We start from the raw sequence: 18,876 nt of genomic DNA, 5'->3' as shown, positions 1-18,876 counted from the left end.
GGAACGCCCCGGCGCGGGAGGGCGGGGCCGCAGCTTTGTTGCATTCCGCGGGCTTGCCGTTGCCGCCTTGCGCGTCGGTCGGTCGGTCGGTCGGTCGGCCCATCCTGTGATGCTGGAGTTGTTACCCGAGGAAACAGTCCGCGCTGGGATGTTCGCATTGAGAGGACTGCCGAAAACAGAGGGAGCGGATTTTAGACGCTATCTGGAAGAGCAGGATAACGACGGACACGGCATAATGTTGACAGTAGAATAGTATAAAAGTATTATCATTACATTAGGTTATTGTTTTTTTTAGTAGCTCGCGCAGCGCACACTTTGGAGGCAAACGCTCCGAGCTGACCAATGAATGGAGTTGCTTTTTGCCTTGTTGGAATCCCACCCCTCCCTGACGCGGACGTAAGTGCACCTGTCGGAGTAATAGTCTATCTAATTCGGTTGTAGTCTACAGTAGCCTATTTGAATTCACGCGGTTTAATTTGCAACTGTTCACTTGAAGTTGGTTGTCTGGGAATTCGTCTTTCTCTCCGAATCACTCAATATTATCCGCAGAGAGGGATGTGGAGCTCTTACCGTATATAGACTGAACTCCGCGGGGGGCTACACGGACATTGTGTAGGTTACTGTGCACTGCGACGCGTGTTTTGCTTATTACACACAGTGCGCAGCCTACATTCGGTAGGGAGGCGTCTTAGTATGGGTATGCAGTCAGTGCAGCATCATCAACTTCAACTTCTCATGGCCGTCTCGTTCATGGACATCATGTAGGCCTATAGGCTACCAGGTTCTCATGCACTTGTGAAACGTGTGATCAGCTACAGGATCCGCCCAGTTGACCTCCGTTCACCCGCCGAGGACAGTCTGTGCCTAGAAGGCACATGATGCAGAAGTAAGGATTGTCGTCTCCATATCCGTTGGAAAAGTAGGGCCTATATATTGAATATGTGTGTGTGTGTGTGTCAAAAATTTGAATATAGTAAATAGTTCAAGTTATGTGGTCAACTTGATTATGTTACCTTCTTATAACAGTTTGAACAGTTTAACAGTAAAACAGACTACTTTGCACTCAGCTACTTTGTATAATGAGAGCAGCACATATTTGAGCAGATATAGGGCCTACAGTTAGGCTACACCCCCATTGTAAGTGCAAAGAACAAGTGGGATACAGAGACAATAAGAATTTGGGTTAGAATGCCTCTATTTCCATAAGTCAGCCCACATGCAGAGCCATTGACAGAGGGCACATTGTAGCCGTTGGGACTTTCCTCACTGTCCTAATGTTGGCCTGAGGGGAAGATGTTCAGCTACTGAAATGTAGGCCTATCTCTGTAGGCTTCAACACATATGTTGTGTTTGGGAGACTGCTGAGGGATGTTGAATGATAACCCAGCACCATATCCCTCCCTTGTATTTGGGAATGAAATGGTTGCTTAGTCTCTCAGATGAAGAAGCTAAATTCACTCAGGACAAATGTACTGTCAGTTGGTGTACTTGCTTGTCCCATAGCCTAGCATGACAACTTTAAGGGGTGATGCAGTTTCAACATTTTGTGGCATTATAAGTTGAAATTTGAGAGGTTTTCCCAGTCCCAAATGACTGTCTCGGTCATTTGTCTTTTTCCAAATCTACCCCTGTCAGATTATCAGATTATTTGTGCTTAGTTGAGCAGACACCTCTTGCCTTATATGTCCTGTATTGGGCCTTTCTGAATTCTCCACAGCTCAAAAGTAAAGGGGCGATGAGTCTGTGTTATGGATGGTTTGGTTTGATGCAGTCACATGTTAAACCAGTAGCATTTCTCCCAGCCGGTTGACTCTCCTGTGAGCACGTGCAGAACTCTGTCTTGTCACTTAGGGGCGAATTCACTAAAGCAAATTGCGCCCGCTAATTGCACCATTATATTGCGCGTCAGTTGCGCCCGCTATGTGCTCCGTTTTAAAAACCTATTCACTAAAGACATTGCGCTAATAATATCCCAGCGCAAACACGCCCATTCGGTGTTTGCGGCTGAGTGCAATTTGCTGCTGATATAGGAAATGACTATAAATACAGCGCATACAACTCGAAAGCATATCATTGGACGATGGCAGACAGAAAAAGAAAGATACGATTCTCAGACAGCGAACTTGAAGGCCTCACGGACGAGGTTCAAAAACATGTCTCACAGCTTTCCGCAAAAAATATCACGACTGCAGCAAAAAATCATATTTGGGGTTTAATTTCCCAATCAGTCAGTGCCATTTGTGTGTGTAAACGCGGAAGACTGCAAACGGAGGTGGAATAATTTGAAAAGACGAACAAAAGAAAAATTGTCATTTTATGTTATGCAAGTTGCAGCACGATCATCTGGCATACTTTTGGGGGAGTGTATAACATTGCCCCACCAGTACGATCTAGGCATCTAAACGGCCTTTCAGGATTCCAAATGTGCACTCAATCACACCGCGCGTCCTGATGTGAGCCCAGTTGTACGCCGCCTCTCCAACGTTGGAAGGATTACGCACGGGAGTCATCATCCATGGCTGAAGATGATACCTGCCGTCACCTATGATACAAAGCAAAATATTTTCAAGACCATTCAAATAAAAAAAATATTGTGTAGGCTATGTTTTTATTTATTTATAGGCTACCTATATCGGCCCCCAGCCGTTCAATGAACAGCTATAGGGAATGCGCAGTTTCGCGTATAGACTATTATACGCACAGTTTCATGCTATGTAGGCTATTATAAATAAGTATTATTCATTGGGGGAGCTTGGACTCGCTGGGGACGGGTGGAGAGACGCATAGTCAACTGAGCCTTCCCAGACGCGACTTCATCCTCCAGTTGGCTGAAGAGCTGCGCGCTCTGGTGTCCAAACAGCTACCGCGGTGGTTCTAGTGTTAAATCAAAAAGTGACCTTCTTCTAAATATTCTCTCACGAACAACACGCCTGGCGTTCGCCTCGCAACAATCACTGCTGCCATGATCAGCGGACAGGCTGGCCGCGACACACCCCTTGCGCTTAAATACCACCACGTTTCTGAAAACGGTATTAATTTCACTTTAACTGCGTGAGGCAATTAGCGCCGATCTTTGTGAATTGGGCGGGTTTTGCAATAATGTTCATTTGCATAGAAAGGGGAACATTCTCCGCCCATATTACCTAATTTAAATATGAGCTAATAACACCGGCGCAGAGGAACGCAATGACGAACGCAACGCAGTTAACACCGTATTTCACCCTTTGCGAGGGCTTTGTGAATAGCAAACATAATTTTTGACTTATTTGCACAGGCTTTGCGTCAGGAAAAGCTGCGCAATCCTTTAGTGAATTCGCCCCTTAGACTGGAGAGTTCTGACATTTGAAACACCAAATCACATGAAAAACCTACATGGTTATGATGTGATTTTCTCAGAGGAAAACCCAAACACACATGGATTAATTTGCTCTGTGAAATGCTGAACTGGCATAGATCAGCATTAACTTGTTTGCTTTTATTGATCCATCGATTGCCAATTAGCCTGGGGTGTTAAAAATGCTTGATGGCACAAAATGTGCAGAAGATGTATGTGTCACCTGATGACAATGGACTTCCATCTGTCATGAAGCTATGGCTAATTCAGATGAAAGTGAGTTATTTGTTGGATGAAATCATTCGTCCGCCTCCACTAATAGGTTAGTCAGAAGCCTCTTTACGACAGACTGCGAGACCGCGTTAGCCCGCTTAGCTGGGCGCTCTCGGGCCTCGGGGGAAGGCTACCGGCCGCGCTAGCGTGATAGCAGCGTCACCGCGCGGCTCTACAACCCCCAGAACGCTGGACGCTGCCTCTTCCCACGGCTACAAGTCCTTGAGCTGACATCATCTGATAATGAACCGAGCTCTCTCTGTCCAGCTGGAGGGTGAACCCTCAGACCCTCATGAGCGACGGGCTGCCAGCGGACGCTTCAGAAGTAAATAAGATAAGGAGCGGCCTGTTCTCAGCTCTCCATGGGAAACGCGCTCACTGAATACGGCGGGCGGCGGGGGAGGGGGGGGGCGGGGAGGGTCAGGAGTTGTTAAACCGTCGTTTGTTCGTAGTTCTTAAATAGGTGTTCATACAGCCAGGCTTGTGTAATAGCTTTAGCTTTTAGCTTTTCATTTTTTGGTCTTGAGAACAAGAAGAAGTTTTCTGTTTCTGCGGTAAATGATGTCACACGTCACACGTCGGCGCCTTTCTACTGAAGCAGGCCGCCAACGATGCAGTACGGGCTAAATTGCGGCCAGCCGGCATTTGTCAGAATTCTCAACCGATTCACTCTCGTACGCGCTGTACCATGGGCATGAATACCCCGTGACCCCCCCCGTGAACCCCCCCCCCCCCCCCCCCCCGTGAACCCCCCCCCCGTGAAAGACAGCGGGTGGAGGGGCAGAGCCGGCGGAGGGGGTCGCCGTAATGAGTGTCAGTGATCAGATCACCGTGACCCCGATGTAGCGGCCGTTGTTGTATGTTGTTTTTGCCCCGCGGGGTTCTGGGGCGCAGCTCTGTGGAGGGGGGGGGGGGGTGGGGCGGGGGGGAGGAGGGGGGGGGGGGTGCAGGCCGGGTCTTGCTCTGATATGCAGACTTGACAATGAGGCTCTGTTGAGCTGGGGGGAGCTAGAGGGGAGGGGAGCGGAATGAGGTGGGCAGCGAGAGACCGGGCGGGTCACGGTTCAGAGGTCATGGGTCAGAGATGGCGCTGCCCTCTCACTGGGACGAGGGGGTCTGCTGGGGTGCACCGGTTTAGCGGGGAAGGTGGTGCTCCTCTCTCCCAGAGTGTCTGAGGAAGGTGTGTGTGTGTATGTGCACACTGTGTGTTATTTGTGTGTGTGTGTGTGTGTGTGTATGTGACTTGTTACTCAGCACACACTGCGCCATTCTTTCTCCAGCAGGTGGGCTGCACAGGAATGTGTCAATGAAAGACTGATGCTGATTACAGTACAGCTAAGGAATGGAGAGAAAGAGAGAGAGAGAGAGAAACAGGGAGAGAGAGGAAGAGAGAGAAGAAAGAGAGAGGGAGGGAGAGAGAGAAGAAACAGAGAGGGAGGGAGGAATGGAGAAAGAGAGAGAGGGTTAAAGATAGAGAGAGAAACAGGGAGAGAGAGGAAGAGAGAGAGAAGAAGAAAGGGAGAAAGAGAGAGGGAGGGAGAGAGAGGGAGGGAGAAAAAGAGAGAGAGGAGGAGAGAGATTGAGAGAGAAGGAGAAAGGGAGGGAGGAGGAGAGAGGGAGACAGACGGGGAGAGAGAGAGGGAGGGAGAGACAGAGGGGCAGAGCGTGAGCAGGGTAAGACCAGGAAGTGGAGGGCTAGACAGAAAGATAGACAGAGATAGACATATGGACAGCCTTAGGGACGGGCTACAGAGACACATATGGAAGTGAAAAGATCGGGGCACTGGTCGGAAACAGAGCCCTCTGCTCCCTGTGTGTGTGTGTGTGTGTGTGTGTGTGTGTGTGTGTGTGTGTGCGTGCGCACGCTCGTTCACCCCCCCCTACCGACCCCTCCCAGTCCAATCTCAGGGGCTCATACCTCCATCTGGATGCCCAGCTGCTGTCTTCCCCCTCACGCCCCCCCCCCCCCCCGCCCCTATAACCTCCCCACCCCCCCACCACCTGACCAGAGAGACCGTCACACCTTCATCACCTGACCAGAGAGACCGTCACACCTTCATCACCTGACCAGAGAGACCGTCACACCTTCATCACCTGACCAGAGAGACTGTCACCTTCATCACCTGACCAGAGAGACCGTCACACCTTCATCACCTGACCAGAGAGACCGTCACACCTTCATCACCTGACCAGAGAGACTGTCACCTTCATCACCTGACCAGAGAGACTGTCACACCTTCATCACCTGACCAGAGAGACCGTCACACCTTCATCACCTGGATGTCCTGTTTTTTCCCCCGTCTTCTTCGCTCTGTCAACAAAGAGCGTGCAGTGGGCGGAGCTCCCGACTGGTTCATCCTTCAATACTTTATGAGGGATTATTTTACTGCTTTTTTTCCACAGCATGTTGCAATTTGGAAACCTGGCAACATATTTTATCACTCTGGTGCAGGTCTCCATCTGCAGTAGCTCATTTGGAGCGACAGGAGCCCAAACGGGCTGTGATATACACGACACTAGGAACGGAGGGACTACAGAGAGGAAAGGACTGCGGTGGCCATTTTGTTTAATGCCAGGTTCAGAGGAGTTTCCTTTTTGTCATGTCTGACTCTCTGCTGTTGTGCGCGTTTCCCACAACGCTCCGTAAAGACAACTAGATTACAAGGCTGCCGCTCCTCGTGCTTCCGTCGGTTTTGAAACACTCTCTTTTGGTTTTCATACCCTGCCTAGCCTACAGCCGCACCGGGTGTGAACAGCCATTCCATCCTCTACTTGGGCGACTCGTTGAGTTACTCGTTGAGCCAATGGCGAACGGGTAGAGGTAGTTCAGGGGGGTGAGGCGCGCTGGCTGTCCACTGTCCAACAGCCGCCATCGTTCACTCTGTCAGGGGATCGATGGAGGTGAGGCTGGTCAAATTAGCCATCGCCCCCGAGGAGTGCCGCTTCCGGACGTATGGGTAGCGTAACCGGGTGTCGTCGTCACCCCCCCCCCCCCTCCTCGGTGGAGCGTTACCGCCCTCGTCTGGTGGGCGGGGGAACGTCGTGCAGGACCCCTGAACTCGTAGGTGAATTCTACATAAAAACCGGCCCCGTTTGTCACAGCATAAAGGAGCACTGAAAAAAAAGAGTTTCAAACTCAGGAACTTTCAATGGCAGAGTTGAAGCGTTAGGAGACAGATTTATTACTGCAGTATATAAGAACTCGCTTCACACTTACAGTGAAATGTCAAAATGAATATCTGGACCAAGATTGAGGGGCTTTACTAGGCATACATGTAGGCCTGTTTGTCCTTAGCATTTTATAATATTATTTATAATATCCATGTTTGCGTTTTTTAAAAGGACACTGGTTATTGTATAGTCTACCGATCATGTGTTGCACTGCACATTTGAGTGTGGGATCCACGTAGGCAGAACGTTTTCTTTCTATTTTTCCCTCATCACAGAGAGTTAATGCCTATGTAACACAACCAACTATAGCTACATTCAAAACCATGTGTCTCCAGGCGTGGGCCAAGCTTGTCATTAGGGCTGTGTGGATTTCCCCTAAAGGGCGCTGAACCTGTCTGGCCTTTAATTCTCCCCGTCCTCGGCTCTGCGTGTGGAGCCGAGACCGCGGTCGACGCAGACTGATGACCTCAGAACGCGATGGCGTCCAGTCCTATTGGGAAGCGCCAAACCCCCGAAGCCCTGTTTTTTCCCATGACCGCCACACAAGGGCTAGTGTCCGCGGAGAGAACAATGGCTTCTACAGACGCCCGTAGCCAGGCTGCTCTTCGGCGCGCTGGGCGAAGCTGGACTGTGGTCAGTCCCGGCCCATGGCGTCCGCGCGGGGCTGCGTTCGGCAGGCTGACCTCAGAACAGCTGCCCGGACACAATAGGGGGTCTTTGACTCGCCTGGTCGCAGAATGTCCTGGTTTACCTCCAGTCTGTGGTCATGATGGGAAGCTGGCAGGCCTTCTGTGTCTGTGTGCTGAATGAACCACATCCATTGTAGTATACAGTATATAGGGCTATTTCAGTCAGATTATAGTGTGCCACAGTGTTCTAGTTATATTTTGGGTGGACTCGTCCTTTATTGTCTGCTGGTCAGAGAAAATTTGACTCAGTTCCAGAACGTTCAGATGATAATTTGGACCTCCAGGGAGTCTTTATTCAGCCACACAGCACACACAAGTGTATATATGTGAATGGCGACACAGCACACAACACACACACACACACACACACACAAAAGCGCAACTTCAGGCCACCGGTGGAATTTGTACTCTGCATTTTTACCCATACAAGCTGTCCTCCAGGGGCAGCCAGGAGCAGTGGGCAGCCCTCGTCAGTGGTCAGTCCAAGTGTTCAGTCCGGGTTCTGGTCAGGGACAGGACTGAAGAGCCTCTGTTCTTCTGCGTGTTTTTCGTCTCGGGTTCTTTGGGAGGAAACCCTTGCGAACACTTGGAGAACATGCACTGTTAGGCCAGGACAGGAGAACATGCACTCTTAGGCCAGGACAGGAGAACATGCACTCTTAGGCCAGGACAGGAGAACATGCACTGTTAGGCCAGGACAGGAGAACATGCACTGTTAGGCCAGGACAGGAGAACATGCACTCTTAGGCCAGGACAGGAGAACATGCACTGTTAGGCCAGGACAGGAGAACATGCACTCTTAGGCCAGGACAGGAGAACATGCACTGTTAGGCCAGGACAGGAGAACATGCACTGTTAGGCCAGGACAGGAGAACATGCACTGTTAGGCCAGGACAGGAGAACATGCACTGTTAGGCCAGGACAGGAGAACATGCACTGTTAGGCCAGGACAGGAGAACATGCACTGTTAGGCCAGGACAGGAGAAGAACAAACTCCTGCACACAACCAGCTCCTCAGACCCGGGAGCTACGGACTATATGGGCTAGAGACCCCCAGCCCAGCCTAGACGTCCCAGTTGGGTTAGTCTCTCCTCAGCCCAGCCTAGACGTCCCAGTTGGGTTAGAGACCCTCAGCCCAGCCTAGACGTCCCAGTTGGGTTAGAGACCCTCAGCCCAGCCTAGACGTCCCAGTTGGGTTAGTCTCTCCTCAGCCCAGCCTAGACGGCCCAGTTGGGTTAGTCTCTCCTCAGCCCAGCCTAGACGTCCCAGTTGGGTTAGTCTCTCCTCAGCCCAGCCTAGACGGCCCAGTTGGGTTAGTCTCTCCTCAGCCCAGCCTAGACGGCCCAGTTGGGTTAGTCTCTCCTCAGCCCAGCCTAGACGTCCCAGTTGGGTTAGTCTCTCCTCAGCCCAGCCTAGACGTCCCAGTTGGGTTAGTCTCTCCTCAGCCCAGCCTAGACGGCCCAGTTGGGTTAGTCTCTCATACTGTAGCCAGACCTCTCTCCTCCCTTAGTTTACGCTGGGCCCGCGCTGGAGGAAGGTCTAGCTGCGTTCATTACCATTGAGCAGGTCAGTAAAAACGCTGTATTTCTCTTTAAACCAACCAAACGGGACTTTGAAAACGTCAACATGCAGATAGCAGAAGGGGAGGAGTCTGGATTGAATCTGATTGGAGCCGGGAGATTCTCCCGCCTTCTAATGATGATGCTTATCTCCAAAAGCTACATCCGCTGAGTCACACTACAGTTTAGTATATCAGTGGTTAGGTGTAGGATGATGGTCTCTCATAGAGTAAAGTAAAGTTTATTAACAGATTACCCTTTGAGATGAAACCATCTCGTTTTCAAGGGGGTCCAACGCAAAACATACAAAAACAACACAACAGGCACAATCACATACAACATAAAGGCTCTTGTTTACCGACCCGCCCACACATCATTCCCATAAGCCCACATCACCCACACAATTATAGTAATAACAATAAAAATAAAGAGAACCAACAAGCAAAATCATACAGTGGTAAAGGGACAGGAAGACATTACCATTAATAGCAGCAGCATGAAGAGTAACACGGTCATCTGAGTTTTAGACTAGTTATCGTCTTGCTCACAGCCTGGTCTGTAAGGGCGGTTATTCACTGTAAATGCCCAGTTAACTTGGAACACGAAAGGTGAAACAAACGTTCACATGACTTAAGTTTTGGTGCTCTGTTGACATTACCCTAGTTCTACTTTTAAGGTGAAATTGTGCTTAACACATTTCACATTAGGTTAACTGAACTTAGTTATCTGTGTTCCTGCGAAAATTCTTCTCACAAATAAGTTCCTTTATACTTTATATAAAGTATACTATTATACTTTATACAACGGTTAGTTCTGGTTCTTGATTCTGATTGGTTGGAAGCCGTGTTAAAAAACTTTGTAACACACACCTGGGACCGCATATCATTCCATTTTCAGTATTAATGCGCCTCCCATTTGATACAATGCATTGTAGTTGTTGTTATTGCTTGGCAACCCTTTTGTTAGGGGAACTATTTTGCTCGGCGGAGTTGAGGGAATGATGCTTCGTTTTGAATAAATGTTAATATTTTACATTGCTGTGTGTTTATTTTACACTAATAGTTGTAGTAACCGTTGTATAAAAGCAATAAACCACTCGAGGCCGTGTGTTATAGTGATTTTATAACAACGCCCCCTAGCTGTTATAAAACCACTATAACACACGGCCTCGAGTGGTTTATTGCTTAAATAAATAATATTTTCCTAAGGCAACAGAACAGGCTTCCTCACCTTAAGTAATGTCAATACATCACAGTTTAATTTTCATGTAAATAAAAAAATCTGAAAATGTAAGGAGCAATTAACATATAGTTTCACCACCATTCCACGTTTGGAGGCAGCAGCTTTTTTCTATGTGTTGTCAGTGTTGTCAGACTGATGAACTCTCCTGGATGGTGTACTGTAGTACTGTACTACTGTATACTTTTGTGTGTGTGTGAGTGTGTGTGTGTTTTAAGCAGCAGAGTTGTGCACTGTGAATGTCTGTGTGATTGAAAGGTTCGGTTGCAGCCCAGGTCACAAATGTGACCGTAGATAAATGGTAGATACTCGTCAGGTGGTTGTCATGGTGACCTGGCGTACTGACCGTCCATGTGGAAGAACAGAAGAAAGTATGACGCCTGGAAACATGAAGCTGTATTTTTAGCTCTGAACAATTTTCACAGCCGACTAAAACTGGGTCAATTAGGAGTTCTCTCCTGCCGTTGAGAGTTTATTGTGTGTGTGTGTGTGGGTATGTGTGTGTGGGTATGTGTGTGCGTGTGTGTTGTGTTTTCTCCTTTTTGTGTTCTTTTATGCTTCTTTATGGTCCTCCGATTCGTAATCTGATGCTACGTTCAAAGATTCAGTGATCTAATAATGTACAGTTGTCCATAGCTTCAATGCATCGGGATGTTGAGAAGAGAGCAACAGAGTATATTTACAAGATAGTACTGCCCACTAGTGGTTTTACATTGTAAATGATGATACATGGCTACTGTGTGTGTGTGTGTGAGCGTGTGTGTGTGTGTGTGTGTGTGTGTGTGAGCATGTGCGTGTGTGAGCGTGTGTGTGTGTTTGTGTGTGTGTGTGTGTGTGTGTGTGTGTGCGTGTGTGTGTGTGTGTGCATGTGTGTGTGTGTGAGGTGTACACGGTAGGTCTGTCTCACGTGTCTCATTGTTGAGTGAGAGGAGAGAGGGGTGAGGAGAGAGGGGTGAGGAGAGAGGGGCGAGGAGAGAGGGGTGAGGAGAGAGGGGTGAGGAGAGAGGGGTGAGGAGAGAGGGGCGAGGAGAGAGGGGTGAGGAGAGAGGGGTGAGGAGAGAGGGGTGAGGAGAGAGGGGTGAGGAGAGAGGGGTGAGGAGAGAGGGGTGAGGAGAGAGGGGTGAGGAGATAGGGGTGAGGAGAGAGGGGCGAGGAGAGAGGGGTGAGGAGAGAGGGGTGAGGAGATAGGGGTGAGGAGAGAGGAGTGAGGAGTGAGGAGAGAGGGGTGAGGAGATAGGGGCGAGGAGAGAGGAGAGAGGGGTGAGGACAGAGGGGTGAGGAGAGAGGGAGGAGAGAAGGGTGAGGAGAGAGGAGAGGGGTGAGGAGAGAGGAGAGAAGGGCAAGGAGAGAGGGGTGAGGAGATAGGGGTGAGGAGAGAGGAGTGAGGAGAGAGGGGTGTGGAGAGAGGGGTGAGGAGAGAGGAGAGAGGAGAGAGGTCGTAGCCCAGTGAAGCGCAGACAGAGGAAGGCGCAGGCGTAGCAACGAACAGAGTAGAAGCTTCTTCTAGACTTCGGCGCTGGAAAAGACCACTTCCTCTTATCTGGGAAAATAATTGCTATTTGGGTATAAAAATAAAAATAAAAGCATGATAATGTGTGTTAGTTCTTGTTACTTGTACTTTAGCTTGACATGCCTTGTTTTTAAACTCTTTATTCATATCTAAATTCAGTGCATTGAAATGGCTCTGACCCTTAGACACTGTTCTAGTCTGATGTAGCAGATTGCTCCATTGCTGAAGGAGGGGGGCTGGTATTACAGAGCTGTTATCAGTGAGGCCACACCCCTTTTACTAAGCTGAGATGGACCCTTCCCCTTGGGTCAGATAGGGGGAACTCTGATTGGCTGGCCTGGGACATTGTTAAGGATTAGCTTAGACATCTCCAGCTCATTATTTTTCAATAATAGTTGTGCATGTGTTTTTTCTGTCTGTCTGAGGGGGAGGGGGGGGTAACAAGTGTTTTTTTTCCCACTGAGTCACAGTTTTCCAGCGGAGGTTGTGGAGAGTCCAGGGGAGGTGGGCAGGGAGGGAGGGGGGAGGGAAGGGGGGGGGTGGGAGGGAGGGAGGGAGGTGGGCGGGGAGGGAGGGGGTAGGGAAGGGGGGGGGGGGTGAGGTGGGAGGGAGGGAGGGGGTGAGGTGGCGGTGTGTCTCCGTGTCTCTCTCACCCATCACGTCCCTGTCGGCCGCGGACGCTCTCACGCGTGTCAGAGAGGAGACGGTCCTGAGACACCGTCCACGACCTTGCCGGTCCAGTCGGAGCGGATGGGGCGGGGCGAGAGGGGAGGGGAGGAGGGGGAGGGAGGAGAGGGAGGGGAGGAGTGGGAGGGAGGGGAGGAGGGGGAGGGAGGGGGAGGGAGGGGAGGGAGGGGGAGGGAGGGGAGGGGGAGGGGAGGAGGGGGAGGGGAGGGGGAGGGGAGGAGGGGGAGGGGAGCTCTGGGCTCCAGAGCCGTTATTCAACACACAGAGGCTCACTCGCCCAGACTCGCCCTTTGTGAACTCGCTGACAAAAGGGCAAACAAGTTACACACACGCGCACGCACACTCTCTTTCTCTCACACACACATACACACACATACACACACACACCCTGACACACAAACACCTACACACATCAGTGTGTATCCAACTGTCAGAGAGCCAACAGCGGTGGCGAGGTTCTGAGCCTAAAAAGAGGAGACAGAGAGAGAGACAGAGAGAGAGACAGAGAGAGAGACAGAGAGAGAGAGAGAGAGAGAGAGAGAGAGAGTTTGTGAGAGAGAGAGAGAGAGAAAACACAGAGAGGAGGGCTGCTCATAGCCAGACCAGCACAGGGGAATGAACAGTAGAGAGACGGGAGGAATGTGAAAGGGAGGCAGAGAGAGAGAGAGAGGGTTGCGTGGGGTTGACAGGTGGACCAGTGGTGTGTAGAGAGAGAGAGAGAGAGAGAGAGAGAGAGAGAGAGAGAGGGGCAGGGCGTCCGGGGCAGAGAGAACACTGTAGTTAGACAGGACAGTAAAGGCAGCCATCCACAGCCTACTCATCATGGAGGAGGAGGGCGCGCTGTAGCCTCAGCCCACACAGCTGAGCACCAGAGAGAGAGCAGCGAGATACTACCAGCGCTTCAGACAACACGGGGCTGACTCTACTCTACCAGCCCTACAAAGAGGACCTACTCCCTACAGAGCGCTAGGAGATACTTTTGTCTCTTTAGAACACACCAGACAGTTAGTAGAGAGGACTAAATCTTGCGGATATGCAAGGAAGAGGACGAAAGGACCAGGACTGATCCTCACGACGAAGAAGAGCAGGTGGAGTGGGACTCTTAAGAGAGAGGCAGCCCCGGGTTCGTCCCAGTATGAGCAGCTCTCACGGGAGGTGTCACACGCCGTCACTCGCTCTCGTCCCGCCGGACGCCGTGTCCGTCCGCGTCGTCTCCGCCGCCGACCCCGGCCACCGGCGGCCATTGTGCCGGGCCGCGCGCGACGAGATGGATCCTCAACGCGGACCGTTCCCGAGGGACAGAGATATGTTCTCCTCCATCTAGACTGATATCGGTCGCTATGCAGATTTTGGTCGATTTTATAGATTGATCGGTTTGACTTTTCGGTTCCTGGGATCCGCCGCCGACGAGCGTGGCCGTCATGTGTGTGTGTAGTAGCGCGTGTGGTTGACCGTGTCCGCGCGCCCGTGTGTGTGTGTGTGATGTTAAGGGCGGGCGCCCCCGCCCCCTCGGGCTGTGTGTGGTGTTTCCAGCGCTCCGTGGGCGTGGACTGTAGCGACCCGGAGCCGCGCTGCATCTGGTTGGCGGTGTTGCGAAGCGTGGCCTCGCCGCACGCCGCCCCGCGCCCCTACCCCCTCCTCAGGTCGCCTGCCCCTGCCTCCCCTCGCCGAAGAGCGCACGGGAGGGTCCTACCACGCAAACACCTGCCCTGGGTAAGAGAGGGGCACCCGGAGTCTCACTAGCGTCTGTGGGGGGGGGGGGGGAGGGGGGGGGTGGTAGCTCTTTATCAGCAGCGGAGACCCCTCCTAAGATTGTTTTTACCTAGACCTTCAAACGTCTCTTATCGCCTTTGTGCTCTCAAGTGCTCCTACTGTATCTGACGCTGCTATCTGAACAGACAGTGGTGGAAAATGCACTTGAGTTTATTTGGAGGACAGGCCCCGCCCCCTACCCCCGCCGCCTCGCCACCATGGTCTGGAGTCGCCAGAGTTCCAAGAGACCCTCCCACCTCTCTGGGGATCTGGGTCAACCCTCGCTTTCACCTGTCCTGTCTGCTTGGGTTAGGTCAATGCAGCTGAATGAACGGTCGTGTACAAGGAACGAGTCTGCTGAAGACTGCTGACCGACTGACCGACTGACTGACCGACCAACTGACCGACTGACTGACTGACTGACTGACTGACTGACTGACTGACTGACCGACTGACTGACCAACCGACTGACTGACTGACTGTCTGACTAGCACACACTTGAACCTCTCTCTCTCTCTCTCTCTCTCTCTCTCTCTCTCTCTCTCTCTCTCTCTTTATCTGTGTTGACCACTGGGAATCATGACCTCTTCCAGCTCTGTCTGTCTGTCTGGCTAGTTTTTATTTGTATATTGCCAGTTTGAGAGCGAAAGTGTTGTGGCTGTGAGTGGCAAAGTGTGGCGTCTTGATGCATGTGTGTGTGTGTGTGTGTGTGTGTGTGTGTGTGTGTGTGTGTGTGTGTCACTGCCTACTGTAGGACTTATGTAATGTAATGATGTGGGGGCATGATGCCCAATGGAGGGGAAGGAGATTGGAGCGCAGCATACATTCAAATATTTTAGTGTGTGTTTGTGTGTGTGTTTTCATGTATGTGTGTGTGTGTGTGTGTGCGTGTGTGCATATGAGAGAGTCTATGAGGATGTGTTTGGACTGGAGTGTCCTCAGCTCAAGTGATTGTGTGTGTGTGTATGTGTGTGTGCGTGTGTGTGTGTGTGTGTGTGCGTGTGTGTGCGTGTGCGTGCGTGCGCGCGAGAGCGCTCGCTTGCGTGGGTGTGTGTGTGTGTGTGTGTAGGAGTCTCATCTGCCGAGGTGTGCATCGTGGATCATGTGCATTTGGTTTCTGTTGAGGGTTCTGATGAGGATTTGTGATTGAATCACTTGAAAATCGCAAACAAAGCGTGAATGAATGAATGAATGAATGGATGAATGAATGAATGAATGAATGAATGTGTGTTTGTTTGCGTTTCTACCGAATGTTCATTCCTGTGTGAACTCCTGTTCATTCCTGTGTGTTACTAGCGACCTCCGCTGCAGCCTGCCAATGGGAGGAGGGGAAGTGACATCACTGGTTTAACCCCTGACCCCTGTCTCTTTTACAGACAGCTAATATTATGACTCTGTCATCGGGAGCAGGGCCATAGAACAGGACGCTGGTTAAAGGAGACACCAGCGATGTTGACATTTCACACCTGTGTGTGTGTGTGTGTGTGTGTGTGTGTGGTGGTGGTGTGTGTGTGTGTGTGTGTGTGTGTGTGTGTGTGTGTGTGTGGTGGTGGTGTGTGTGTGTGTGTGTGTGTGTGTGTGTGTGTGTGTGTGTGTGTGTGTGTGTGTGTGTGCGTGTGTGTGTGTGGTGGTGGTGTGTGTGTGTTGGCATCTCACACCCTAGTGTGTGTTTACATGCACTTGCATGTGAAATGTCAGGTGGGTGGTGGTCAGGAATTCTCACATAGTCACATGCATGCATGATTCTTCCACTCTGTCTCTCTCTCTCTTTCTCTCTCTCTCTCTCTCTCTCTCTGTCTCTCTCTCCTCTCGTTCTCTTTCTGAATGTGTGTGTGTGTGTGTATTCACCCTTGTTAGTCCTGTTCAGTAACCACATCTTAGAATGTAGCTGGGTACAAACTATATTTAGGTGATTCCCTCTTTTGATGTCAACATCCATAAAAAGCAACTTAAATGTATTTCTTCATCATGAGGCTCCACCAGGGTGACAGTGAGGTGATGCAGCACCATAACTGACCGGCCCGGTTCTGCACTGTTTTTATAGCACCACCAAGTGCTAGAGTGTCCGCCCTGAGATTAGGAGGTCGGGGGTTCGATCCCCGGCCGAGTCATACCAAAGAATCGAAAATGTTACCCAATGCCTTCCTGCTTGCCACTCAGCATCCCTGAGACATACTAGCATCATGTCTAGGGGGTGTACCTGAACATCAAGCTGCCTCCTGTCCAGGGGGTGTACCTGAACATCAAGCTGCCTCCTGTCCAGGGGGTGTACCTGAACATCAAGCTGCCTCATGTCCAGGGGGTGTACCTGAACATCAAGCTGCCTCATGTCCAGGGGGTGTACCTGAACATCAAGCTGCCTCATGTCCAGGGGGTGTACCTGAACATCAAGCTGCCTCATGTCCAGGGGGTGTACCTGAACATCAAGCTGCCTCATGTCCAGGGGGTGTACCTGAACATCAAGCTGCCTCATGTCCAGGGGGTGTACCTGAACATCAAGCTGCCTCATGTCCAGGGGGTGTACCTGAACATCAAGCTGCCTCACGCTAAGGACTCCGGAGACAGTTCCTGCCCTATGGGCCGCTAGGCTCGAGAGCATGGTTGTCAAGGCTACGTACTTTACTTACATTTCAGCGCAGTACACAGATGTGGCGCTGGGTCTAATCCCGGTCGTGGACGGGAGAGTCCGACCCCCGACCCCTGCCGCAGATCTGACACGGCCCAACTCAAGGGTTAACCGTCGAAATGTGAAACCCTCTCCAGAACAGCACAACATCCAGCCTTTGTCTCAGATGCCCCTGGGAGACGCCGGTCGCGCGGTCACACTTCCAGCAGCGCATACCGTCAGCCCCCGGGAGACGCAGGCCGCTCGGTCACACTTCCAGCAGCGCATACCGTCGGATAAGACGACCGCGGAAAGGAAGTCCCAAAAAATTCAACTATTCACCGCTGTTAATAATGGAATGCAGATGGGGTGTTGCATTCGGAGCTGAATTCCTTCACGGAAAGTGAGCCCCCACTCTGTTTTCTATTCTTGGAGGCAGAGGGTTCCCTGAATTGCTGCCTACACAACGAGGCACCGAGTTTCACTTCCTGTCTCAAGACTCTTACTTCCTGTTGTTGTGGCTTAGGCTCGGGCTAGCGAGGTCACGGATTACCTTGACTTGACTGCTTGCGTGCGTGTGTGTGTGTGTATGTGTGTTTGAGTGAGTGTGTGTGTTGGATTAGGGAGTCAAGGCCAGAGCCCATGGTGTAGGGAGGGGTCCCAGGCTTATCAAATGGTTAATAGTGCCCCCCCCCTCCTCCCACACACACACACACAATTATTTTTCTCAGTCAGGCAGGGGTCTCTGAAGCTAAAACCATACTAGTCGCTCCTCCAAAACGTTCAGTTGAGTTCAGCAGCAGTGTTCTTGTGGCATAGTGGTCTGCGCTGACCTGCACATTCCTTGCGTGTGCTGGCTAATTATTATCTTCCAGGTGTGTGTGTGTGTGTGTGTGTGTGTGTGTGTTTCAAAGTGGCATGATCGGTTCCTGTTGTTCCATAACTGATATTAATACATGTCTGTTTGTATTTTTAACCCTCCATTGTGTGGCCCGTGATTAGGGAAGAGGTTGGATGTTTAAAATAGATATTCCTGAGAAAAAGGAAGTGGGGTTCAAATTCCAGGCCTTGGTGGAGTTCTGTTTGCTTTTCTTGAATGAGCCTCGGCCCCCTCACTTTAATGAGGGTATTCTCATTGAAACAGAAGTACAGAGAGTAAACAGAGGTGACGCAGAGGAACAAATGGTACATAACCTGCATTGGCAGCAATCCATTCTATGACGAAATTACATGTATTTCAAATAACATTTTATCCCACTGTATGCACTCACTCTGTATTCAAATATTCAATTATGTTTATTGGTCATATGTAAGATATATGTACCATGTACAATGGAATGTAAAAAAAAAAAAAGGCTTCCTCCTTCGAGCCCCCTAATACATGTTAAAGAAAGATGCAACACAGGATTTGCAAACTAATTCAGTATTTTCTCACATGAAAATATGAAAGTACAAAGTACTTTATTCACAATCAACAATCCAAATACTTTTCTTATTGCTGTGTTGCTCTCTGACTATTCAATACGGACGTGTCTTTTTCTTCCGCAGGCCAAAGGGCGGAGAGATGGCCCGGCGTCGTCCAACGAGAACGCCCGGCGCCCGCTGTCGTCGGGCGGGGTGGAGGGCGTGGCCTGGCGTGGCCCTCGCACGCTGCTCCTCCAGAAGAACTCGCAGGGCTTCGGCTTCACGCTGCGCCACTTCATCGTCTACCCGCCGGAGTCCTCCCTCCAGCCCGGCCTCAAGGTAGCTCCGCCTCCTCCGGGCCGCGCCGGGCCGGGTGCGGGCTGTACCGCACGTCGGATCGCTTCCGGCCCGCGTGTAAAAGTATCTGGGTCAGAAGCTGGAGTCAAAGCTTCCTCAGGGACCAGGGAACCCAGCCTATCAGGGTTATCAGCCCAACATCCACATCTGACCTTCCCCTGAAGTCACTCTAACCTTTAACCCTCCTCACAATATCACATATATACTGCTCCATATGTTACACCCTCCCTAGCAAACTCAAGATGACATTGACTTTTCAAATCCTCAACAGTCAAACTCTAACACCTCTCGTGTTC

General features: G+C 50.8%; 1 protein-coding gene across 1 annotated transcript in view; it reads left to right on the top strand.

The window, feature by feature from the left end:
* Window positions 1-342: 342 nt before the first annotated feature.
* Window positions 343-18,876, top strand: part of LOC311323731 (rho GTPase-activating protein 23-like) — a gene marked incomplete at both ends in the record, with an annotated part of 32,216 nt that continues 13,682 nt past the window's right edge. The window contains 2 exon segments of the mRNA XM_084456029.1: window positions 343-396; window positions 18,368-18,562. Of these exon segments, the coding sequence (XP_084312155.1) occupies window positions 343-396; window positions 18,368-18,562 (249 nt within the window).

The sequence above is a fragment of the Borostomias antarcticus genome (genome assembly GCF_949987555.1).
Source record: "Borostomias antarcticus genome assembly, chromosome: 22".
NCBI classification, from domain to species: Eukaryota; Metazoa; Chordata; class Actinopteri; order Stomiiformes; family Stomiidae; genus Borostomias; species Borostomias antarcticus.
The sequence above is the reverse complement of the archived record's forward strand: the minus strand, read 5'-3'. Positions and strand labels throughout refer to the sequence as shown.